The 27428-nt window shown below is 40.0% G+C and overlaps 1 protein-coding gene and 1 pseudogene across 1 annotated transcript; both read left to right on the forward strand.

The window, feature by feature from the left end:
- Window positions 1-6061: 6061 nt before the first annotated feature.
- LOC121757336 lies at window positions 6062-8977 on the forward strand (annotated as a pseudogene).
- A 6234-nt stretch (window positions 8978-15211) lies between these two features.
- On the forward strand, window positions 15212-27188 carry LOC121758560 (callose synthase 5-like). The gene is made up of 40 exons (XM_042153950.1): window positions 15212-15439; window positions 15844-15944; window positions 17653-17774; window positions 17843-17939; window positions 18414-18524; window positions 18610-18738; window positions 18819-18911; window positions 19011-19102; window positions 19251-19380; window positions 19455-19592; window positions 19665-19741; window positions 19822-19900; window positions 19980-20102; window positions 20173-20287; window positions 20438-20775; window positions 20860-20912; window positions 21011-21071; window positions 21156-21237; window positions 21324-21373; window positions 21488-21574; window positions 21685-21807; window positions 21890-21984; window positions 22075-22159; window positions 22224-22384; window positions 22457-22580; window positions 22663-22757; window positions 22837-22936; window positions 23020-23171; window positions 23264-23373; window positions 23459-23581; window positions 23660-23728; window positions 23811-24000; window positions 24109-24220; window positions 24303-24422; window positions 24506-24621; window positions 24698-24781; window positions 24961-25073; window positions 25146-25375; window positions 25501-26535; window positions 26783-27188. The coding sequence occupies exons 1-40, from the start codon at window positions 15250-15252 to the stop codon at window positions 27011-27013; spliced, it is 5736 nt and encodes a 1911-aa protein (XP_042009884.1). The 5' UTR covers window positions 15212-15249; the 3' UTR covers window positions 27014-27188.
- Window positions 27189-27428: the final 240 nt, after the last annotated feature.

Raw genomic sequence — 27428 nt, forward strand, 5'->3', positions numbered from 1 at the left:
AAGTGATCTCATCCTCCGAGTTCTATTATCATGTCCTACGACTATCATCGCCAATTCGACCACAACCATGTGTCACGCAGCTACGCCGGAGTTGGGCGTAGTGCACAATATATCCTGGATCGGCAGCAGCTATCCCGACCACCTCACCAAATGGAGTCGGTCCAGACCTGTCGCCCCACCTAATGGGATCCTCCCAGTAACCGAAGACTCCTAGATTTCCAACCCTATGATCCACCATAGCCACCACATCTCCGAGAACCTCCTTCTCGACTCGAGATGACACATTAGCACACCTACAGGCAGCCACCACACAACACCAAAATGGAGCGTTATTAACAATTAATCGACCTATTGGATGCCGCTACCTCCACGTTGGAATCATGTTTTGAAGAAATCAATCGACGTTTGACAAAATTGCAGGCGTCAAAAGCATTGTATAGACCACCGCCCAGTCGTCGTCCAACCTGTTGGGATCCACCATTCTGAACGCAAGGTCATCGTGTTGAAGAGATTCGCGCTCCTCCGCTGCCGGAGCCACAGCCACAGTACACGCCTTTACCGTTTCAACAACCGTCGCTTGTGCATACCCGCACGCCTACTTGCTGGGACACTCCCGACCAGCGCCAATCACGGGGAAGTGCGACCCATGATCAGCCCTATGGTGTGCCCCCTTATGAACAGCCGTCGCCAACACCGCGACAATATTCTTGTTGGGACCCATCAGGACAGCACGCAACGGGAGCCGCTGATTCCCGACACCTCTTATATTTTGTTGAGGCAGCTGTTTTTGGAGGAAAACGAACCACTTGGCCTGGTATTAGGCCATATTTGACGTCGTATGGGGAGACGGGTTTTAATAAGGAAGTGGATCACAAAAGACTGCCCATTACATATTCGAAGATTGATCACGCAGATGACAATGACATTAAAGCAACGACAAAGGAGTAAGTAGATGAGGTGGGTATAACTCTCTTCTTTGGGAAGACTCTTGGAGCTGAGCCCAAAGCAATCGGGTCGTTGGATTTAAATCTTTCACCCGAGGACCAATTAAACGAGTCGCCAGGGATACCACGTGCGAGACTCAAGATAGAGGACGAGCCTTTCAATGAGGAGGAAAATTATGACCATCCTGCTGTCCCGCAGCAACCTTCGTTGCCTGCTGCTATCTCATGCTCAATGACAAGGATTGTGGTGAAAATTGGGTTTGTCGTGGGAAGTGTATTGTTGAGAAAATTTTCCAAGGATTCACTTTGTGTTGATAAAAGGAATTTTACATGTGATTCGGTGTTTGATGACAAGTGTGGTGGTCTTCTTGATCCAACACAATGGCAGTTGGAGAAAAAGGATGAGGTAGGAAATGGATCCGCATTTGCTCGACTACAGCGACTAGGCACATTTGATCCGGGAGAAGATAAATCACCAAAGCATCTTCTTTCAACTCTCTTCGTTGCTTCATGGTTTCCACCTTGAGGACAAGGTGGATTCTAACCGTGGGGGAGTTGTTACGATCCCCATATCATAGGTTTCCCCAATTATTTAGTTATATTTTGATTCACCGTATCTTTCCATATATTGTTATCTTGTTCGATAAGTTAGGGTAGTAGTTCTAGTATTATAAATAGGATAGATTGTTATCTTTTTATTCATTCAATCAATTAATAAAATATTTTCCCTACAAACAACGTATGTTTAACAACCCCAATTTTGGGAGTCTCTATCTCTGTCGCCGATGCCCGACGGGTGATCCCGCACACAGCCGCTCGGAGTTCGTCCACTGTCGACCCTCTCTGGGCACCGGTTTTGTCTTATTTGGTCCTTTTCCGATCTGCCGAAACCGTTACGGAGTACGTCTGTAACACTAACCCTGGTTAAAGACTTAAAGTGCTATGGGTATGTTTTTCACATAAAGAATAGATATAAATGAGAAAATACTTGTGTTTATTTGATGTTTAAAAGACCATGCCAAATTCCAATATATAGGAGTTATAAAATACTATGTGATTCGACTCTCTTAATATGACTAGGGAATGAATCGGCAAAGAAAACATGGGAATATCGCATCTAATTTATGACTTGATATTTTACAAAAAATTTCAAATACTTAAAGACACAATTTTATCTAGGGTAATCCTTTATCACTAGGTGAAATATTGGTACTTGGTAAGCATCGACAGGCTGATAGGGCGGGCTTCGATTGGATGGGCTCGAGCCATTGCTGGTGCAGACCTAGTCCGTATCAATTCCCACTCCCATTGAACCACATTATCCTCAAGGCGGAGATGAGCAGAATGTAGCAAAAGAGAACTCGCCTCATCATTTTATAATTCCCTGTTCAAAAACTCAAATTGAAGCAATACAAGTAGTTTAATTATTGATAAACACATATTTTGGTATTTTCAATTGGTCACTAAGTGTGTGTAATATGGACATTAGTCATTTAATTCTATAGTTTTGGATCAATTATATGACTTTTGGGAGTTTAATGAGTTTGTTAAAATGTGCTAGGAATACAGGTAAAATGGGCAAAAAAAGAGATCAAAATGGACATTGAATGAGATTAAGGGAATCTCACTCGAATCAAGTGAGTGTGGGTTTGGTATCCACTCAGTTCGAGTGACACTGCACGAAGATGGTTCCAATCTAGAGAGTCCCACTCGACCGAGTGGAGTTCTACCCAAAAATCCACTCAAAATCCACTCGGTTCGAATGTTCAACCAAGTATTGATTCTAAGGTGTTTCACTCGACGATTGGATGCACTCCAAAATCAACTTGATTCGAGAGGAATCGAGTTTGTCAAAGACAGAGTGAAACTCGACAGAGTGAAACTCGACCGAGTGGCTCTCCTCTTATACTCCACTCGCTCCGAGTGGAGTCGCATTATTCCGCCCAGGAGACTCTGACTCGAGTCGAGTCGCTGTGGGATCAAATGCCACTTGACCAAGTCGCTGCTGTCGTTTATTTCTAAATCTTGCCTTGGTGAAGACTTGAAGATTGAAGCTTCTATTCCGATTGTTCATTCTTTGGGAGTATTTTATTAGCTTTTATGTGTTTATACATGGTTTAATTGTGATAGCTTTTGAATTAGCCATGAACATGAGGAACTAAACTTTAATTATAGGAATATGCACTAATTTCATAGTCTTTATCCGATTGACTTCTTATTCACTTTGCTTTTGTGGTTGTTTGATTATTACTTGTGTCTTTTTCATTCAATTGAGTAGCTAACTATTCAATGTGCTAGGGTGAATTAAATTAACCAGGAGGTGAAATAACAAACCTATAAATAAGAATAATGCACACCTTAGTTCAATAAAACTCATAAGAGTTGAGGTTTTGTGTGAGGTCTTTAATCTTACTAATATTTTGGGAGTTGTGTTAGTGTTTAGAAGAGGACTTCACCATAACACTTAATTAATCTACAGATTTTCACTTCGGGATGGGGTTTAATCTAGCTAAGCGATTGACTTAATAGTCCTAGAGACATCTAAAGGTAATAAGAATTAATTGGAAAAGAGCTTGTGATTGTGCATCGTATTCTCGAGTTCTACATTTCACCATATTATCACATCTTATCATTGTTTATTTGTTCTTGTTTTCTTTAATTTGATTTCATTTGTGTTGAAGTAGTTGTTAGAGCAAAAATCTGCTTTGATTATCTAGATAGTAGTTAAAATTGGTTCGTGGTAGTTAACTTGATATGTTTAGTTTCTGTGGGATACGATACTCTTATTTGCCATTCCTGCAATTATCCCACGCACTTGTCGGTAGTTTTTATAATAAAATAAAAGCGAGTCAATTACGGGGAGGGAGCAGCTTCTTCTTTGGCTATTCAAAATGTCGAGCACTCACAAATACATAGCGACTTTACAACAATGGATCAAAATTCAAATAATAAGGTTCAACTCGAAAATACTAAATAATTTTAAATAAAAGTAATGGCCAAAAGTAGTCCCGAACATATGGCAATTTTACGATTTTGGTCCTAGACTTTATCTTTCGAATTTTTGCATCCCGAACATTTCAACTTGGATCACAATTGGTCCTCCATTTACAATTCCTTTAATTTTATAACGGTCAACGGGTTTAACCCAATTTTGACCAATTAAAGCTCTTAATTATAATTTTTAACTCAATAATTATATCATTAATTATTATTCTAATTTATTACTCCTAATAAAACAAAACAAATATATTAACAATAAATACACTAAAAACAAATGAAATTAAAATAATGAAATGAAATTAAAACAAATTCCCTAACACTTAGCTAAAAACGAATTGTATTCTCTCTCTTCCATCTCTCTCCCCGACGAATCACCCTCCATCTCCCTCCCCCTCACTTCGATCGTCCATCTCCTTCGTGAAACGAATCCCACCTCCCCCAAACAGCACAGCTGCCATCGCCGAAGAGGAAAACTCTGAAGTTGTCGTCCTACAAACCTCCGACTACGAAAACTAGGGTCGGTGCCCTTATCAATAATTGGGTTCCGTCGGCCTAAATTGTCAGGTATTTGGGTTGTTGGCTCTCAAAATTTGGAGTTTGTTGTTAATAAATTGGGTTTTGGTGTGTTGGCGGTGGCTTTGCAAATTGAGATTGATAGATTAAATTTGATTGTTATACAAATTGATTAAATTGAGTTTGCGTGTGTTGACTAGATGGTAGATGGGATTCGCCGGTGAACGAAGTGAGGGGGATGGAGGGTGATTCGTCGCGGGAGGGAGAGGGGAGAGGGGGGATGGAGGGTGATTCATCGCGGGAGGGAGAGGGGAGAGGGAGAAGACGATTCGTTGTTGTCTAAGTGTTAGGGAATTTGTTTTAATTTTATTTTGTTATTTTAATTTCATTTGTTTTTAGTATATTTATTGTTAATATATTTGTTTTGTTTTATTAGGAGTAATAAATTAGAATAATAATTAATGATATAATTAGTGAGTTAAAAATCATAATTAAGAGCTTTAATCGGTCAAAATTGGGTTAAACCTGTTGACCGCTATAAAATTAACGGAATTGTAAACGGAGGACCAATTGTGATCCGAGTTGAAATGTTCGGGATGAAAAAATTCAAGAGATAGAGTTTAGTACCAAAATTGTAAAATCATATATTCAGGACCAGTTTTGGCCTTTACTCTTTAAATAATTAAGATAACTTGGGATTACTGATAAAAAGGATTTATAGTAACACAAAATTACGGGTCGCTACTTAAATAACTAAATGTATGCACACATACATTCTTGTTAGATACCGCCTCCGTTTTATAGTAGCAGGGTTATTTTTCTATTTTTGGCGTTTTATAATAGTAGAGTCATTTTTCTTTTTAATAAAAATTATTTTATTTTTCAACGCTTGTTTTTCCCTTTCTATTACTTTATTATACACTATATTTTTTAATCTCTCATCTCCTACTTATTATCTTCTTATTTAATACTTCATCTGTCCCATAGTAAATGACACACTTGGACAATGACACGAGATTTTAGAAGATGTTGTTTTGTGTGTTGAGTGGAGAGAAAAAAAGTATATTTATATTAATATGAGAGAACTTTTTCTGAAAAAAGAAATGTGATATTTTTTATAGGATAAATTTAAAAGGAAAATATGTCATCTATTATGAGACGGAGGGAGTACTAAACTACATATTTTTTTTCTTAATCTCCGTGTCAGAAAGAAATGTCTCCACTATCATATAATGGAGAACGTACAATTCATATGTATCACAAAAGAAGTCTCAATTCATTTTAGAAAATGTTAACACAAGAGACAACCCCAATACTCTCTCCATTCTATAATAAGAGTCACACTTCATTTTTATCATAAATGGTAAATAGGCACCACATTCCACTAACTCACTTCACCCACATTTTATTATAAAATAATCATAAAAAAGTAGGTCTCATATTCTATTAATTTTTTTCACCCCATTATTCTTTATATTTCTTAAAATTCGTGCCCACAATAAGAATGACTCCTATTATGGGACGGAGAGAGTATAATTCATTATCGACTTAAGCTCACTTTGATAGCATACCAGGAGACTCCTTAAAAAGAATAACTATAAACCATGGATTTCTTATCCACCTTCTACGCCGCCGTTAACTTTGCCCTCTCTCTCCTTTATTTGCTACTCCAAACTCCGCCGCAAATCGGCCTATAACCTAAAGCATGCTGCACTCGGAGCTCCGCCCGAAGCCGGCGGCGCCCGCCTCCTCACAGGCCACCTCCACCTCATGTCCTCCTCCACCAATCTCCCCCACCAATCTCCCCCACTTCAACCTAGGCGACCTCGCCGACCGCCACGGCCCTATCTTCACGATCCGCCTTGGCGCTGTCGTCGTCAGCAGCCCGGACCTCGTGAGGGAGCTCTTCACCGCCTGCGACGCCGCCGTGTCGTCGCGCACACTTCTGCGGTCCACCAAGCACCTCAGCTACGACCTCGCCATGTTTGCGTTCGCCCCGTACGGCCCCTACTGGCGCGAGATGCGCAAGCTCATGGCGGCGGAGCTTCTGTCAGTGCGCCTGTCTCGAGCTGCAGCAGAGTGTGCGAGTCTCGGAGACCGCGCACTTCGTGAAGAAGCTTTATGAGACCTGGGAGGTGACTCAGCTTTGCTTTTTTTATATAGTGGTTTAAGTTCTCTTTAAAAATATTATCCTCTTTCCATCCTATAAATATAGGAAATTTTCCATTTTAGTCTGTTTTATAAAAAAAGCACACATTTATTTTTAATAACTACTTTTCTGCCTATTATAAATGAAATATTTGTTTTTCAGTATAGAATTTTATTTAGTATTATTTTGTGAGCTAATGAGGAAAGAATAACGTAAGAGAGATGAAAAAGTAGAGATTATGTTGTTTCTATTTTTGGTAACATTTATTTTAACGAGACAATCCAAAAAGAATTTTTTTTTATTTTTAATGGACAAATAGAGTACTTTCTCTTTAATAAAGTGAGCTTCATTCTCAACAAACATAATCTAATAATTTTTTCATTATATTTATTTTTTCTTTTACCAATTATTATGCAGTAAAACTCGTGTCTTGATGACCTATTTATTTTTCTTTCATTTGCCAACAAGAGGAGAGGAGGAGCGAGGGCGGGTCGAGTCGCGTGCTGGTGGACATGAAGCGGTGGTTTAGGGAGCTGAGCTTGAACGTGGCAACGAGGGTGATGGCGGGAAGGAGGCTCGGTGATGACACGGAGGAGGCGATGCGGTGTCGGGAGGTGATGAGGGAGTTTTTTTACTTGTCGGAGGTGTTTGTGCTGGCGGATGCGCTGCCATGGCTAAAGTGGCTGGATATAGGTGGATATGAGAAGAAAATGAAGCAGACGGCTAAGGATTTCGATAGGGTCGTCGGAGACTGGGTGGCGGACCGTCGCGATAAGGACTATTCCGGCGAAAGTAAGCCGCAGGATTTCATAGATGTGATGCTCTCTGTTTTGAAGGGTGCAAATCTTCAACATGATGTGCTTACGGTCATCAAATCTACGTGCCTGGTATGATGCCACATATAAATATGTTGTTATTAATGTGTACAAATATAGTAATTAGCTATCATGAAGATAGATAATACTAGTAATCACAAAGTATTCAAAAAGATGGAAGTATTCTAAAAATAACAATTTTTAGCGTAAAGTACTACTCTACTAAAGAATAATAGACCATGTCACATTTTATTTTCTCCTTCTGTCTAATTAGTGTTGAATTGTAGTACGTCTATATCTTTTTCAATCAATCCACTAAAACACGGTCATTGTTTTTTTGGTAAATCCAACATCTTTGATCTATCTTATTTTATTCTGGCATACTTCATTCTCTTATTAATTATTTATTTTATTCTAAATATTTATTTTTTAATGTAAAACTAATTTATTAAAATATGACTCAAAGTTCAATAACTATCGCACTAACTTTCATTTACAGTTTTTTAAAAATCCGCCCCAAGTAAAAGTAAGACTGTAAATATTAAATGAAAGAAATATTTTTATTTAGTTTACACGAAATAGTCTTAATTCACAACCAAAAAAGCTTCATGATTTTGAAATATACACAAAATAATCTTAGCCCCAATTTCCTAAAAATAAAATAGAAGGTGTACAAAAAGGGGTTAATTCAAGACTAAGAAGCTTATGATTATGATCAACTCGCCCTCAATAAGCTTGGTTAATTATAATAAAAGTGTTGTTTTTTAGTATTATTTTTCTTTACAATATTAATCCTTTTATTTTAGTAGTTGTTTAATCAACGGATGCAATATTATTGCATAATTTCGACGAATACATGATTTGTTACAATTGGTGCAGGTTTTAATTGCTGGTGGGACTGACACAACTACGGTTGTACTAGAATGGGCACTCTCCCTTCTCTTGAACAATCGTCCCATCTTGAAGAAGCCTCAAGAGGAACTAGACAAACATGTTGGCAAAGAAAGACGTGTGGAAGAATCAGACATAAAGAATTTGCCGTATCTTGCAGCCATAATCAAAGAGACTATGAGGCTGTACCCCGCGGGCCCATTAGGTGGTATATATTAAAAACGTTGTAGTAATATATAGTATTATGGTTATCGGCTTGAACTCTCCTGTCTCATTAAAAATGAAGTGTTTTCTTTTTGAGTTGTCCCATTAAAAAATAAAATGTTTTCTAAAATGAAAGCAATACTGATAGGGACCTCCCAGCAATATCGACTGAACCAGCCAAGGAGAAGCAGCCCGACGACCAGGAGTCAGTTCAGGAAGATAGAAGCGTGATCGAGAGAGGAAGGAAGAAGACACGTGAGGTTGGCACGAGGATGGATAGGCCGAGAAGAAAGGTTTCAAGGCCCGTGAAGTATCGCGATTATACGTCGCACTAGTCATACTGATTTTCTACGTTAATTATTTTTGTTTCCATATGTTTTATTTATATTTTTGTTAAGACATTATTATTAAATCTTTTCGGGTTTTCTTCTTGATTCTTTCCCGAATCGTAGAGTCGAATCAAGCAGGGTCCGAATTCTATATAAAGAATCCAATAGAGAGTCAAAAATTCATTCAAGATCAAAGAAATAAAATTCTCTTTCTTGAAACGCAAGCTTCAAAACCTTAGGAACTAGGGATTTGTTATCTTCGTGCTTCTTGATTATTTGTGCTCTAACCACTGGTAGGGATCAAGTCCTATCAATTGGTGCTTATCATTGATTACTCTTCCCCCGTGACTACTCTTGAATGGCCTCCGATGGAAACAACAACGGGATGCCACCACCACCGCCCCCTCCGTCCGCAGATGAACTCGCGCGAATGGTACTGGCACACGATCAGAAAATTCTCGCCTAGAAATTCGAATTGGAATCGTTTATGAGGCGTCAGGACGCCACGACCAACGACATCAAGGAGAGTTTATCCTTGTTGGTCGCCGCTAGTCGTGCCAACGAGAATGATCCGCCTGATCGCCGTCGAACTACGACAGCTTCACGCGGCTAGAAATTGCCTCCGTCCCACGTTCAAGCACCGACGGGCGTCGTCCCGGAACCTCTGCCGCGGGTTCGTCCAGAGCCGCCTCGTTTCAATGGCGAGCATGTTACCGATTGGATTCGGAATATCCAGAAGTATTACAACCACCATTATACTCCACTCGAGGATCGCCTTTACCTGGCATCGTATCTCTTTGACTACCCGGCATCCAAGTGGCTGGCCTATTGGGAAGACAATTGCACAGATAAATCATGGGATGAATTCTTGTTGGCTGTAAAGTATCGATTTGACCCAGATCTTTATGTTGATTATGTCGGACTACTGGCTACACTTCGTCAGACTTCTACCCTCGTGGCCTATCAATCTGAATTTGAGGAAATCATGCAGAAGGCGCCTCAGGTTGGGGATGAAACTTTGACGTCTTTATTTATTGCAGGTCTCCAGGACCCCTTTAAGCAGGAATTGTTGACTAGACGACCAGTCTCGTTGAATGAGGCGTTCGCTTTAGCCCAGCAATTGGCTGTGAGCCGCAATCTCTCCACGACAACTACAGCAACACCGAAAATCTATTGGGAGACTCGTGATAACCGGCCTGCCCGACAGATCCCAGCCCTCACTACAGCGCCTCCGTGCAACCCACACCCACGTGTAACCGAAGGCCAACCCAACCAGCAGCGGCGAAATGGTATCCCGGTCAAGCGGATTTCTGTAGCAGAACGTCGGGAACGCACTCGGCTGGGCCTTTGTTGGTATTGTCCTGAGAAGTACACCAGGGAGCATATGTGCAGTGAAGTTTTTTATGCCTTGATGGGGGCAAAGGATGAGGATGACATCCTAACCGATGAATTAGCCCACCAACACGTCGAATCTGAGCAGCTAGATGATGACGGGGAGAATATGGTGATCACTGGCGACGTTTCGAGTATCCACGTGATCAGCCCAAAAATTAAGCCGAGAGCGATCCGCTTGAAAGGTCGTATCAACGACAACGAGGTCTCCGTTTTGATTGATGGTGGGAGCACGCATAACTTTATTCAGCCTGCAGTTGCAGAAAGGCTAAGTCTATGTGTCCACCCTATTATTCCGTTCCGTGTTTTTGTTGGCAACTGCGAGTCTCTCCGCTGCTCTCATGCATGCCTGAGAACACCTATTACTATGCAAGGCTATTCATTTGAAATTGACCTATTTATACTGCAAGTGAAGGGACCAGATGTGATATTGGGAGTGCAATGGTTACAAGAGTTGGGGGACGTCACCAAAAACTACCAACATCTGACTATGAAGTTTGATCTAGGCGATAGACCGATATTCCTACAGGGTGAGGGTGCTTCCCCAAGGCAAATATCATATAATAATTTGTTCTCCTTGATAGGTCAGGAACCGGAATGTGACATGTTCGAATTAGTCTCGGTGCCCCCGGAAACCGACGCCGATGTGCCGCCAACTGAGAGTCAGCAGCCAGCAATTGATCCTGCACTGGCCGAAGTCCTCAAGTCCTTTAACATGGTGTTTTCCGTGCCCTCAGGGCTGCCTCCATCCCGTCGTTGGGACCACCGGATTCACTTGGCACCTAACTCCAAACCGATCAACGTTCGTCCCTATCGTTATCCGTACTTTCAGAAGACAGAAATAGAGCGCCAAGTCAGGGAGATGTTGTCACAAGGTGTAATTCAGCATAGTACGAGTCCATTTTCTTCTCCGGTGTTGCTAGTCCGTAAGAAAGACTGTTCCTTCCGTTTTTGTGTCGATTATAGAGCATTAAACGCAGCCACTACACCGGATCACTTCCCTATACCCACTGCAGATGAGCTTTTTGATGAATTGAACAAAGCTAGAGTTTTTTCTAAATTGGACTTGCGATCGGGCTATCATCAAATCCGTATGCATACTGATGATGTCCACAAGACAGCTTTTCGGACACATGATGGGCATTTTGAGTTCTTGGTGATGCCTTTCGGGCTGACCAACGCACCATCTACTTTCCAAGCAGCAATGAACTCTATTTTTCAGCCATACCTGCGCCATTTTGTGATTGTGTTTTTTTATGATATTTTGGTTTATAGCAGTTCAGTCTCAGAGCATGCAGGACATCTTGCGAAGGTTCTACAAACATTATCTGATTGTTGCTTTTATGTGAAACTATCGAAGTGTGCATTCGGCGTCGACACTATCGACTATTTGGGCCACATAATCTCGGCGGGCGAGCTCAGGGCCGATCCGGCTAAGATAAGCGCCATGACGGCTTGGCCTACTCCGACGACGGTCAAGCAGTTGAGGGGATTTTTAGGGCGTATAGGTTATTATCGGCGTTTTGTACAGAATTATTCTATTATAGCTGGCCCTCTTGCAGATTTTCTCAAGAAAGATGCTTTTGTGTGGTCTGAAGCGGCGGAGGACAGTTTTGTCGCCTTAAAATCGGCCATGGTTGATGCACCGGTGCTACACCTCCCAGATTTTGATCTCCCTTTTGTGATCGAGACTGATGCGTCGAATTTTGGGATTGGAGCAGTTCTAATTCAAAATGGACATCCACTCGCTTATTTCAGCAAGAAATTAGGTCCACGTCGTCGTTTGTCTTCTACTTACCACAAGGAACTTTATGCGATTGTTGAGGCGGTCCAGAAGTGGCGCCAGTACTTACTTGGGATGGAGTTTGTGATTCGTAGCGATCAGCGTAGTTTGAAGGATTTGTTATCACAAGTCGTGCAGACACCCGATCAGCAATTTTATCTGCGGAAATTGATGGGATTTAAGTTTTCCATCAAATACAAGTCTGGGGCTTCCAATAAAGTGGCGGATGCCTTGTCGCGTAGAAACCCAGATCTGGAGGCAGAGGATTCAGCAATCATGGCGATGTTTATGAGGCCCACGCCGACTATTATGGATACAATTCGTCGGGAAAATTCTGTTTTACCAGATTTAATCAAGTTACACAAAGCAGTCGCGGATAAGGCAGGACCAATACATGTGCATGTCGCCGATGGGTTGTTGTTTTTCAAAACTAAAATATATTTGAGTCGGGATTCGACTGTGCGTGGGGCCATTTTGGAGGAGTCGCATGGAGCGAAGACAACAGGACACCCTGGGAAGAAACGGACCCTTGCTCGTGTCACGGCTGTATTTTTCTGGCCGGGAATGCGCGAAGACGTGTGCAAATTCGTCGCTGCTTGTCAGATTTGTCAAGCCACAAAATATGTTACGGATAAGCCTTCGGGCCTCATTCAGCCGCTCCCGGTTCCGGATATGGTTTGGGCAGCAACATCCATGGATTTCATAGTCGGTCTTCCGAATTCACATGGGTTTACAACAATTATGGTGGTAGTTGATCGATTATCCAAATATGCTCATTTTGGCGCTTTAAAGTCAGGATTTGATGCCCCTACGGTGGCGCGATTGTTTGTCAATACAGTGGTAAAGTTACATGGGTTTCCTGACAAATTACTTTCTGACAGGGATGCTATTTTTATGAGTGATTTCTGGATACAATTGTTGACTATGAGCGGATCGAAACTTCAGTTCACTACCGCATATCATCCCCAAACTGATGGACAATCTGAGGTGACTAATCGGAGTTTGGAGCAGTATCTAAGGGCATTCACTTTCGAGCAACCAAAAAAGTGGTTTGAATTTCTGCCGTGGGCGGAGTTAGCCATGAACTGTAGTGAGAATGTGAGTATTGGGATGTCTCCGTTTAAGGCGCTTTATGGCAGGGATCCGCCTAATATATTTGCAACGCCAGCTATGCCTTCGCGGAACGCAGCCGTCTCGGAAAATTTGGGAGAAATGACTGCGTTATTGGGGAAGCTAAGGAGTAATTTGGCTGAGGCCCAACGTCGAATGATAATTTCAGCGAATAAACATCGGCGGGACGTTGAATTTCAGGTGGGGGACAATGTTTGGCTGCGTTTGCAACCGTACAGACAAGTATCTGTGGGGAAACCTCTTTCGGCAAAGCTGAGTAGGTGGTTTTATGGACCTTTTTCGGTCGTGGAGCGCGTTGGCAAGGTCGCGTACAGGCTTCAATTACCACTCGAGAGTCGTATTCACGATTTGTTTCATGTATCGTTACTGAAACCATTTGTCGAGCCAATTACAGATTCTACACATTTGCCACACTTGCCTGCATCATTTAAGCATGGTAGGCCGTTTGACACACCTATTCATGCTTCGGAGGAACGTGTGGTGCTGGTTGATGGGTTGCCACAATCACAGTGGTTTGTGCACTGGTCTGAGGACTTGGCTAATCCAACATGGGAGCCGAAACTCGAGTTACTACAGCACTTTCCGAATCTCAGCATCGTGGACAAGGCTTTGCCTATGTGGGGGGAGTTGATAGGGACCTCCCAGCAATATCGACTGAACCAGCCAAGGAGAAGCAGCCCGACGACTAGGCGTCAGTTCAGGAAGATAGAAGCATGATCGAGAGAGGAATGAAGAAGACACGTGAGGTTGGCATGAGGATGGATAGGCCGAGAAGAAAGGTTTCAAGGCCCGTGAAGTATCGCGATTATACGTCGCACTAGTCATACTGATTTTCTACGTTAATTATTTTTGTTTCCATATGTTTTATTTATATTTTTGTTAAGACATTATTATTAAATCTTTTCGGATTTTCTTCTTGATTCTTTCCCGAATCGTAGAGTCGAATCAAGCAGGGTCCGGATTCTATATAAAGAATCCAATAGAGAGTCAAAAATTCATTCAAGATCAAAGAAATAAAATTCTCTTTCTTGAAACGCAAGCTTCAAAACCTTAGGAACTAGGGATTTGTTATCTTCGTGCTTCTTGATTATTTGTGCTCTAACCACTGGTAGGGATCAAGTCCTATCAAATACCATCTCTATTTTTTCCTCTTACTTTATCCTCTCTTCATTAACTCACAAAACAACACTACATAAAATCTGATGCTGGATTTGTATTTATTGGGACGGAGGTAGTAAATACCTTATTCTTACTTTTAATCAGTTCAAGAACTAGATATGAATTTAAATTTAGTAGTATGATAATACAACTTAATTTGTTTTAATTTTATCATGACGAAGTGTTTTGACCAATTTCTTTTTTATTTTTGTTTTAGGTGGATATTTTAATTGACGTGTTCACGTAGTTGTGACAATGCAAGAGGATGCACTATATAGCATTTTATGAGTAAAACAAATGCGATTAGGGCTTATAAACATTATCTAAGGAGCACAGTAGTACCAGCCAATTTATCTTAAAATTCATGCCGAGTCAAAGTGTTTCTACATAAATACACGTGAACTATATCAGGACGCGAACTCGGTGAGGCGCCGGCTTTGTTCGACCCTTCCTTCGTTGCAGCAGTCCGACTCCTTAGCGATCTCGAGCGCGATCTTCAGCTTCCTTCCACATAGATCCCAAGCTTCCTTCGTATGAGTGTGCTTACCGCCTCTTGCCGCTTTCAGGTCATGGCTCTCGTCATGGGCCGGTGTAGGTCTTGCACGACATGATGGTTCGCATCAATTTTATTTGTAAATGATGAGAATCTTAAATAAAAATAATTTGGAGTTAGTAAATGAATTAAGATGTATAAAATGTAGGGTATTACGGGGTCCACATAAAATGAGAAAAGAGGGGTCCACAAGAGACTCATAAAATGCCACGTATGATCCCATATATGGGTGATCTTTCCCGTTGAAAATTCCATCATCTGAATTCAATGAAATAAAACTTATAAGAGATATCTCATCCCTCTCTCCTTTTTGCTATCTCATTGCGGTGAATTGTGGTAGAGACAGACACCAACGGAGGAATTGATGCGAGCGGCTCCTCAGACACCATGTCATCCTCCGGAAACTACCGGCGGCAGCCGTCTCTCTCGCGCCGGACGTCTCGCGGCACCACCACCACCTTCTCCATGGAGGTGTTCGACAACGAGGTCGTGCCTTCCTCGCTGCAGTACGACATCGCACCCATTCTCCGCGTCGCCTCCGAGATCCAGCAAGAGCGCCCCCGCGTTGCTTACCTATGTATCATCTCATTTTCATTTTCCTTTTCCTTTTCCTTTTCCTTCCATGCATTGCGTTAAAAGGTCTCATAAGGGAAGGTTATCCACTCTTATATAGATGAGACATAATTATCATCAAATTGATGCGTGACAAATTTTAGAGATCTCAACGTATTCCTTTTTATGATTTCTTTCGTTTTGTAAAAAAACAGCATTTGCCAAGAATTGGAAATTTATATGCATGATTGTGTGTTGTTGATATGTAAGGTCAAATAAGATCTCTTTTATTAGGACTTTTTTACGTAAATATGTCTATGTTTTTTGGTTTCAAGTTCATGTAAACATTCAATTTGATACAAAACAAGACAATACAAAGGTTTTTCTTTTGCTACAAGTTCAATAATATTTTTTTTATTATTATTGTAGGCCGTGTTTACGCATTTGAGAAGGCACACAGATTAGATCCGAGTTCAAGTGGACGTGGTGTGCGACAGTTCAAGACTAGTCTACATCAAAGGTTACAAAGGGTAAGTTGATGATTTATCAAAAACATTTGGCACACTATATTCTAACATCTTGATGTTCATTTAGCTAGCGGTAGTGTTTAAACATGCATTCCTAGTCCCTAAAACATGTACTATTCGAATAATAATATATTTGCTGACATTCTTTCATGTCCATCTTTAGGATAATACTGTATACATTTGTGGCCATTCTTCCATGGCCGTGTTTACTTATAACTCCGTCCCTTGCTAAGAGAGATAATTTTTTTCAGCATAGGATTGAAGAAAATTAGGTTTTGTTAATAAAGTGTAGAGTGAATAAAGTAACAGAAGGGATAAAGTGAAGAGGAAAAAATAAGAGAGAATGTTAAAAAAGAAAATGACTCACTTATTTTGATTAAAAAATATGACTCACTCGTCGCTAACAAATTTTACTTTTTATTTTTAACCAATTCTAAGTTATTCGGATATGGAATTGGTTAAAAGTAAGGAAATGTGATATCTTTTGAGGGATAAACTATAAAAGAAAGTGTGATACTATATATTATGAGACGGATGAAGTATGATATTTAATCAGTCATTTGTTGTTGAATGATACATAAAAAAAAAGTTATGATGGATTTCAATGTTAAAAACCTTATTTAATAAAAATAATTATTAAAGTGTCGAATTAGTTGTTAGATAAAACAAAATACTTCCTCCATCCTTTTAACTGTTCGTTTTCCTTTTGATGTTGTCCCATTATAGCTGAGTCATTTCTTTTATTTTATTTTTTGCAAAAAAACAACATATTTATTCTCTTATACTTTACTATTTCTTATTTTATTCTCCATTCATCGGTCTATCTTTTTTTCCCTACTTTATTCTATCTTCAATTAACTCACTTCGAACACAATTTCTTAAATCTCTCGCCAAAAATAAAAATGCCTCTGCCATATAGGAACGGAGGGAATACTACATAGACATCCTTACTATCATTTCAATGGCCAAAATTGAAATATACTACTCCCTCCGTCCCCCGAATTTTATTCCATTTTACTATTTTCATCCGTCCCACAAAGCTTGTCCCACTTGGAATCTTACCAATAATAGACATTAAATACACCTCAATCTTCTCAATGTTGGACCATTATTCCACTACACACCTTCATTTAATACGAAGTCAAACAATTTCTTAATACCCGCTCCGAGTCATTTAATCCGAGATTTTATGCAATGTTGTTTTGTGAGTTAATGAAGATAGAGTAAAGTAAGAAAGAAGAAAAAATAGAGATAATATTATTTCCATTTTAGGAAACGTTTTATTTTTATCGGGACAATCTAAAAAGAAAAATGTTTAATTCTAATTGCATATAAAAAACTACCACCCTAAAATTTTCGAAAATTGCCGGGCATCAGAGCTCCAAACAACCCTTGTTTCTTTCACCTTGTTTTGAAAGTAAGTTCTTAGTTTCGGGTAATCTAAAGGGAGCTGCTTTTCTTAATCTTATGTTGAGTGACGTGAATTCAAATGCAATTTGTTTTTTTTATTTTTTATTTCATTCTAATTGATACTCGCTCTAGTGTTCTGTTCCAATTTGATACAAATGCGAATTTTATATATAGAATTTGTTCTTCATTCATTTCATACCATCCCTTGTTGGTTATTGACAAGAAGCTAAAAAGATTGTATAATTTGTATAATTTATTGCTAGAGATGATTTGTTGAATAGATTTCCAATCATGTATTCAGGAGGATGGACCATCCATGGCTCGTCGGGTCAAGAAGACCGATGCACGGGAAATCGAGAGCTACTACAAGCAATACTATGAGAACTATGTTTTGGCACTCAACAAGGGCAACCAAGCTGATAGGTGCCCACTTTTGTAGCACAAATTCGTAATGTATGTTTTCTTCATTGTTAACAATAGTTCTTCGGCAGAGCTCAGCTTGGAAAAGCTTACCAGACAGCCGGGGTGATGTTTGAAGTGCTTTGCGCTGTCAACAAGACCGAAAAGGTCGAGGAGGTTGCACCCGAGGTCAGTTTTTACCTACCTAAATCAAGAAGGTTTTGTTGGGTTGCACATCGTGCATGTTGGGTCGTTATAGGGTCACTTGCTACCCTCAAACCCGACACCAAACACCTTGGGTCGACACGACACGATAAGTAATTTAAGTACTAACAAATTTAGACTTCAGAAATCAAATTTCACATTTCACTCATGCTGCATACCCTAACTCAAATTTTAACATAATAAATATTAATAATATTATAATATTATTTCTTAACGGGTAATCCAAACCCGACACGAACACGTACACATGCACGACACGAAATTTTCGTGTTCTTAACGGGTCGACCCATTAAGCTTTAACACCAAACCCATTAAGCTTTAACACCAAACCCATTAATTTCGTGCGGATTCGTGTCAGATTATCGTATCATGCCAAAAATCGTCAGTCCTACGGTTTAGTTCAATTTTGCACATGACAGAGCTTTGGTGTTTTTACAGATCATGGCTGCAGCAAATGATGTCCAAGCGAATGCGGAGCTTTGTGTCCCGTTTAACATTCTTCCCTTGGATGCAGCTGGGGCGTCACAGTCCATCATGCAGCTTGAAGAGGTGGGATTTGCACCTTTTAAACTAACCACTCTTGTGTGTGTTTGAAATATCATGTCATACATTCCTCTTTTTTTCCGAAGTTCAGGTGAAGGCCGCTGTAGGTTCTTTGCGTAATACTCGTGGCTTAACATGGCCATCATCATTTGAGCCACAACGGCAGAGGACTGGGGATTTGGACCTTCTTGATTGGCTCAGGGCGATGTTCGGCTTTCAGGCATGTCTTGTGAATTGTTGGACCGGATAACTCTTTTGTGCTTTAAGACGGGGATAATTAAATGCTTTTGCAATCTACAGAAGGACAGCGTCAGGAATCAAAGGGAGCATTTGATTTTGCTCCTTGCAAATATTCATATAAGACTACATCCCAAGCCTGACCAACAAGCCACCGTATGCCTCTAGTTGTTTCTCGTCTGAATATATAACTATTCTGTACAAGATTTTTAGTGTCAGAGAAGTTAACTTTTAAATTCTATTGCTTTTCCTCAGCTTGACGATCGAGCTGTTGATGCACTGCTGGTTAAACTCTTCAAGAACTACAAGACATGGTGCAAATATCTCGGTAGAAAACACAGCTTAAGGTGAAAAGGAATTGCAATGCACTGAAAATAAGCTATGTGAATAGTACTAGATAACTAACTAACCACAATTTCATATTTTCATCAGTACATTTCAAAATTTTTAACTCCTGTTGGATTAGATTAATATTTCACTATTTACTGCCCACAGACTCCCCCAACAAGGTCAGCTGGAAGTGCAACAGAGAAAGATTCTTTACATGGGGCTTTATCTTCTTATCTGGGGCGAAGCAGCCAATTTGCGCTTTATTCCCGAGTGCCTATGCTACATTTTTCACAATGTGAGTGATTTCTTTGACATGCATGATTAAAGTGACATACATATATATTTAATTGGATGAATGATTATGTTCAGATGGCGTATGAACTTCATGGACTGTTGGCTGGAAATGTAAGCATAGTAACAGGAGAAAACATCAAGCCTTCGTATGGTGGGGATGATGAGTCTTTCTTGAGGAAAGTTATAATGCCCATTTATCGAGTGATTGATAAGGTAATTCTTGATAAATTATCTGTAAACTAATGTCTGTCCAAAGATAACCGAATGCTACTTATACCGTTGCAGGAAGCTAAGAAAGGTAAAAACGGTACAGCCCCCCACACTTCCTGGTGCAACTATGATGACCTGAATGAGTATTTTTGGTAAGGAGATAAATTGGATTAATTGTTTTGCTATGCTTCATAATCCATGCTCTTAATTAGGATATGTCAAACTACTATAGGGCACCGGAATGCTTCCAATTGGGATGGCCAATGCGTGATGATGGTGAATTTTTCAAATCTGTACAAGAACCTAAACCGGTAATTGTGGCCAAAGTTGTGAACTTATTTAGCCAGCTTCAAAATGTTGTTTGTCTGCTGAGTATCAAAGGTGTTTCAGGGGAAAAGTGCTCCGAAAAGTCCCAAAAGTCTGGGGAAATCATTCTTTGCAGAGACACGATCATTTTGGCACATATTCCGAAGTTTTGATCGCCTGTGGACGTTTCTTATTCTGGCTCTACAGGTACATAAGATGAAAGAGACATAATTGAGATTATTAGGTGATTGTACTGAATGGGAGGGTTGCCCTGCAGATTATGATTGTCATAGCCTGGAGTGATGTTTTTGTAACCGACATCTTCCAGCCGACTAATGTGTATCGTATGTCTAGCATTTTCATCACAGCAGCCTTTCTTCGTGTTATTCAGAGTATGCTTCTTCTTCTTCTTCTTCTTCTTCTTCTTCTTCTATCCATATATCCAAACAACTTAAAAATATTGGCTGCAATTTTTACTTGATCAATCACATTTCAACTTGACTTAAGGTCTTTGTGTTGCGATTTATTTGAAATTCCTATAGGTATACTGGACATCATTCTGAACTTCCCAGGCTATATTAGATGGAAGTTCACTGGAGTTTTGAGGACCGTCCTGAAATTAATTGTCAGCTTAGCCTGGGCTGTCATCCTTCCTTCATGCTATTTGCTCCGATCCAATTCATTTTCATTCACCAAAATCAAAGAAGGCTTTTCATTCCTTGATGATGTCAAGGGTGTACCTCCTCTCTACATTGCAGCTGTTGCTGTATACCTGGCACCGAACTTATTAAACGTAGCCTTATTTGTTTTCCCCATGCTGCGACGTTTCATTGAGAGCTCTGATTGGCATATCATTAGGATGTTCCTATGGTGGTCACAGGTATATTTCTTCTCATCATTATTATCTGCATTGATCTGTTTCTTGAGAATAAGCATACATGTGAAAGTTTCTTATCATTTTCAGCCAAGAATCTATGTGGGAAGAGGAATGCATGAAAGCCAATTTGCACTTATCAAGTATGTTACCCAAGTTCTCTAATCTCTGGATTTATTCTTCTACATCTGAGACTGATGTTATTTTTTGTTTTGGTTTTTTTTGGTCGCAACTAAAACAGATATACTATATTTTGGGTGCTACTTCTGGCTTCCAAATTTTCATTCAGCTATTTTATGATGGTAGTTTCTCATCCTTTTGTTAATGAATAGAATGCATATACTGCCAACTGCTCTGTCCTTATTATTATGTCTCATTTAATTCAGATAAAGCCTATGGAGAAGCCCACTAAAGACATAATGAGCATTCAACGTGTTACGTATACTTGGCATGAGTTCTTTCCGCATGGTATGTTTTCATTCTAGTGGGATATAAAGTCTTCTCGAGAATAATCCTATCGATTTTAATGTATTGTATATATCATACCAATGCAGCTAAGCACAACTATGGAGCTGTTGCTGCATTATGGGCACCAGTTATCTTGGTGTGCTTTCTTATCATTAGAATCTTATAGCTTCACACTAGAATTTATTTTTCCATTTCATTCTGCTCATTTTGTGTACTATCCATTCTTTCATAGTTGTGACTTTGTGTGCAGGTTTACTTCATGGACCTCCAGATTTGGTATGCCATATTCTCCACCATGTATGGGGGTTTTATTGGAGCCTATGATCGTCTTGGAGAGGTATATCTCGCGCATGATTAATTGTGGAATCATTCATTGTTATTATGCTGCCAATCATTCAAAGTAATTACACACTCTATTCACTTCAAGTTCAATCTGTCCCTCCTCAGATTCGAACTCTTGGAATGATGCGGTCTCGTTTTACGTCTTTTCCTGGCGCATTCAACACTCAGTTAGTACCATCTGATAAAGCTAAGAAAAAAGGATTTTCACTTTCCAAGAGCGTTGATCAGGTTGCTTTCTCCCTATATCGATATCACTTCACTTCGATGGCTAGTGTAGTTTTCAGAATATCTGTGTTTTTTCATTCTTTAGGTAACTACGGGTAAAAGAAGCGAAGCCACAAAATTTGCACAGCTGTGGAATGATGTTATTGGTAGCTTCAGAGAAGAAGATCTGATAAGTGACAGGAAAGCTCACTCATTCGACTTTTTTTCTTATATAGTATCATCTTTTTCTGTAACAATTTGATGAAATTTTGGTTATATAACTTACCTCAGCGAGATGGACCTGCTTCTTGTTCCTTATTCATCTGATCCCAACCTGAAAACAATTCAGTGGCCGCCCTTCTTGCTTGCTAGCAAGGTGAAAGTTGTGCATTTTGAGTTTTATCATGTCTATATTATTTTTTCACTTTTCTACTTTGCAGATTCCAATTGCACTGGATATGGCTACTCACTTTCGGTACAAGGATGCTGACCTCTGGAGGCGGATATGTGCTGACGAGTACATGAAATGTGCCGTGATTGAATGCTACGAGTCGTTTAAACTCATCCTCAACACCTTGATCACTGGCGACACTGAGAAAAGGTTGTTATTCCCAGTCGTTTTTATCGCGTTCACTGAATATTTGAAACTCTCATATATGCTTTCCATGGACAGGATAACTGGAAGAATCATAAAAGAAATTGAAACTAGCATATCAGAATATACATTCGTTCAGAATTTCAGGATGAAGGCTTTGCCAGATCTTTGCAAGAAATTTATACAACTTGTGGAGATATTGGTAAGCCAGCTCTTCCTCTTATCGAAATCATCAACTATACGTTTAGCATCTGTGGAAACTGAGCGAATCTTCTGTCGCGCAGAAAGACAGCGATCCATCCAAGAAAGACAGTGTTGTTTTACTGCTGCAAGATATGTTAGAATTAGTTACCCGTGATATGATGGTGAACGAGATCCGGTTTGTAGATGCTGCAGACTATCTTTACTATCTTGTAGTCTTCTAATTTTGTGAATTATAATTTACTTCATTGATATAGTGAAATTGGTGAAGTTGGCCATGGTAGCAAGGATTTCGGGAACCAACTTTTCGCGAGTATTGCATTTCCTCCCCCTAGTTCACCACAATGGGATGAGCAGGTAATGAAGCTGGATTTACGAACACATCTGAATTTATAATATCTTGCAATAGCAGTAGTGTTATTATCTACACTTTTCCACAGATACGGCGCCTCTACCTTCTCTTAACCGTTAAAGAATCAGCAGTTGATGTCCCAACAAATCTTGAAGCACGCCGGAGGATAACATTTTTCTCCAATTCACTTTTCATGAATATGCCACGTGCACCTCGAGTGCGCAAAATGCTGTCATTCAGGTGTTTTGAATAGCTTATACCTTTATAATATGTCTGTGTGCATTATCATGATCTGTGTTTTTAAGGTAGTAACCGTATTTATCGCCATGCAGTGTGTGTACGCCATACTACAGTGAGGAGACTCTCTACTCCAAGACTGATCTTCAAATGGAAAACGAAGATGGCGTTTCTATCATTTATTACCTCCAACGGATATATCCAGGTCCAACTAATATTCCGATTCAGAAAAGCATATAGTCTTCAAGAATGGTATTCAGTATCATAATGTACTCAAATTTTTCATTCAGATGAATGGGATAACTTCATGGAGCGGTTAAATTGCAAAAGTTCTGAAATTTGGGACAACGAAGAAAACGTACTGCAACTACGCCATTGGGCCTCTCTGAGAGGACAGACTCTTAGCAGAACAGGTTATTTGAGTTGCACATTTTATTCCCATCTTCTTGTTCTCGCCTCATAGTTTAAAGTGATTTCTTTTTGTCTTGCAGTCAGAGGGATGATGTACTACAGAAGGGCCTTAAGGCTTCAGGCGTTTCTCGACATGGCTTCGGAAGAAGGTAAGAAAAACTCATAACGATAATCAAGCCGAGAAACTTAAGAAAACAAACAAGATTGGATGATTCTGCCTAATTTTTGCAGTATTACAAGAAGGTTATAAAACAGTGATAGATCCATCGGAGGAAGAAAAGAAGAGCCAAAGATCTTTCTACAACCAATTAGATGCTGTGGCTGACATGAAATTCACCTACGTTGCCACCTGCCAGAATTATGGAAATCAGAAACGATGTGGAGATCGTCGTGCAACAGACATATTAAATCTGATGGTCAAGTAAGTTGAACAACACTGGCAATGTTAAATAATTATGTACTACTACTATTTTTGTTTTTAGATGATAATCTCGTTTTATTACAAAACTACGCTCTTATGTTTTTGCAGTAATCCATCGCTCCGTGTAGCATATATAGATGAAGTTGAGGAAATGGAGGATGGAAAAATCCAGAAAGTCTATTACTCTGTTCTAATCAAAGCTGTTGATAACCTTGATCAGGCAAATATTTTCTTAGTTCTGCGTAAAATTCTAAATAATATATATTCAACCGCAAGACTGATTTAGTCTGTTTCTTCCTAAGGAAATCTACCGTGTAAAGCTACCGGGGCCAGCGAAGATAGGTGAAGGTAAACCAGAAAACCAAAACCATGCAATCATTTTCACGCGTGGAGAAGCTCTCCAGACAATCGATATGAACCAAGTAAAGTTGCTGGCGCCCATATTCTCTAGATCGATGAAGAGTTTGTCTTGAAAATAAAACATTCTTTCTTGCTTCCTTTGTAGGATAACTACTTAGAAGAAGCTTTTAAAATGCGCAACCTACTTGAGGAATTTAACGGGGATCATGGGGTGCGACCACCAACGATCCTGGGTGTGCGTGAACATATTTTCACCGGAAGGTAGTAGAGTTTCATTTTCTGTCCGTTTGTACAAATTCCGGACTCTCTCTCTGATCTCTCGTATGTTCAACCACAGTGTTTCGTCCCTTGCTTGGTTCATGTCACTCCAAGAAACAAGCTTTGTTACAATTGGTCAGAGGGTTCTCGCCAGACCTTTGAAGTATGTTGTTTCTTTCTCTAACGCACTGTCACATATTAGATGGATAATCATATGATAATGAACTACTGTACTGAACTCTTATTGTAATCCATCTGATTTTCTGCAATGTTGAACTTTCATTTGATTCCTTTTGTTGAACTTTCATTTGATTCCTTTTTCTCTAATGTTTTATTAAATAGGGTACGGTTCCATTATGGACATCCGGATGTTTTTGACCGGATTTTTCACATAACCCGCGGAGGCATCAGCAAATCTTCAAGGGGAATCAATCTGAGTGAAGATATATTTGCTGGTAAAAGTTTAACCTATATAAACATATGCATACAATATATGTATTTCCTGATCTGTATATTACCTTCTGTAGGTTTCAATTCAACTCTACGACGTGGAAATATCACTCACCATGAATATATTCAAGTTGGGAAGGGACGAGATGTTGGTTTCAACCAGATCTCACTTTTTGAAGCCAAAGTTGCTTGTGGTAACGGGGAGCAGACACTTAGCCGTGACATCTACAGACTGGGGCATCGTTTTGATTTCTTCCGCATGCTGTCATTTTATTACACAACTATAGGGTTCTACATCAGCTCAATGGTATGATCATTTTTACTTTGAAATTCATTGGTTTTCTCACGTGAAAATTAAAATGTTATTTGAAACGATACTCCCTCTGTCCCATAGAAATAAGCTGAATTTCCTTTTTCATCGATGTTTTGCAGCTGGTGGTCCTTACAGTGTATGCCTACTTGTACGGTAAGCTATATCTTTCCCTGAGTGGATTGGAACAGACAATAATGAAGGTTGCCAGAACTAGGGGAAACGATGGCCTCAAGGTAGTCATGGCATCGCAATCAATTGTTCAACTAGGTATTTTGATGGCACTGCCGATGATTATGGAAATTGGACTGGAGAGGGGGTTCAGAACCGCAGCTAGTGATATGATAATCATGCAGCTTCAACAGTCGTCCGTTTTCTTTACTTTCTCTCTCGGTACAAAGGTACATTACTTTGGGCGAACAGTCCTACATGGCGGAGCCAAGTACAGGGCCACTGGGCGCGGTTTTGTGGTTAGACATGAAAAATTCGCGGAAAACTACAGAATGTACTCAAGAAGCCACTTCACAAAAGCTCTAGAACTCATGATTTTGCTGATTGTTTATAAAGCATATAGTACAGCTGCTTCTGACTCCACCGCCTACTTATTAGTGACAATCTCGATGTGGTTCCTCGTGGCATCCTGGCTGTTTGCTCCGTTTCTGTTCAATCCATGCGGAACGGAATGGCAGAAGATAGTGGAGGATTTTGAGGACTGGTCGAAGTGGATGAGCAGTCGTGGTGGGATTGGTGTTCCAGCGAACAAGAGCTGGGAGTCGTGGTGGGACGAGGAGCAGGAGCATCTCCAGCACACGGGATTTCTCGGGAGGCTGATGGAGATCCTCCTTGCTCTTCGGTTCCTGTTGTACCAGTATGGTGTTGTGTATCACCTGCACGTGGCCCGGCATAACACTAGTATCTTGGTGTATGCTTTCTCCTGGATTCTTATTGTCGGCGCGATGATAATTTTCAAGGTTTTGTCAATGGGGAGGATGAGGTTGAGTGCCGATTTTCAGATGGCTTTCAGGCTGATAAAGCTAGCAGTGTTTGTTGCTTTGGTGGTGGGAATTATCATTGCCATAAAGTTCCTACAACTGACTGTGGGAGATATATTTGCCAGTTTATTAGCCTTCTTGCCAACGGGATGGGCGCTTCTGCTGGTAATGATATATATACTACTACGTGATCAGTTGCTAACTATTTGCTGATTGCTAACTGCTAACTATGTCAACAGCCTTATAGATCTCAACACGAAGGCATTTGTGTGTCAACTAATATCTTCTTGTTGACATCTATAATACTGCTGACATAGTTAGCAGTTAGCAACCTAATATGACCCTGCTATGACTAGTATTGTAATTTGATATTTGTATGTGATAACTAATTAATATTTGAAATGGTGTATAGATTGCGCAAGCGTGCAGGCCGACGGTGAAGAAGCTGAAGATGTGGGGGTCGGTGAAGGGTCTGGCGAGAGGGTACGAGTACATGATGGCGCTAGTGATCTTTGCTCCGGTGGCCATCTTGGCGTGGTTCCCCTTCGTCATCGAATTCCAAACACGACTCCTCTTCAACCAGGCCTTCAGCAGAGGGCTCCAGATCCAGAGGCTGTTTGCCGGTGGAAAGAAAGACAAGTGATCGATGTATCTATCTATTTATCTATGTGCACCCTTGCATGGATCTTGTTAGATATACAAAGATGTATGCATGCATATTCCTTTCTATCTCAATAAATATTAAATAATACTCCACTCATTTTGTATTACCAAAATCCGGGGAAAAAGGAATAAAAGCAATGGAGGAATTTACTCTACTCTCTCCCTCTCCTCTCCTCTCCTCTCCTCTCCTCTCCTCTCCTCTATATCTATGCACTGAAACGAGTTTTTTATATTTTACAAAACTTGGCATGTGTGTTACGTATAGTAATGTACTAATATGCTAACTAATTTTAAAATGTTAACATACATCCAATCACATGTTGTCATGTGGCAAAAAAATGCAATATTGTAAACACAAAAATGCAATATACATTTGTAGAAGTGATAGATGAATT

Source organism: Salvia splendens, chromosome 12 (genome assembly GCF_004379255.2).
Source record: "Salvia splendens isolate huo1 chromosome 12, SspV2, whole genome shotgun sequence".
Taxonomy (NCBI): domain Eukaryota; kingdom Viridiplantae; phylum Streptophyta; class Magnoliopsida; order Lamiales; family Lamiaceae; genus Salvia; species Salvia splendens.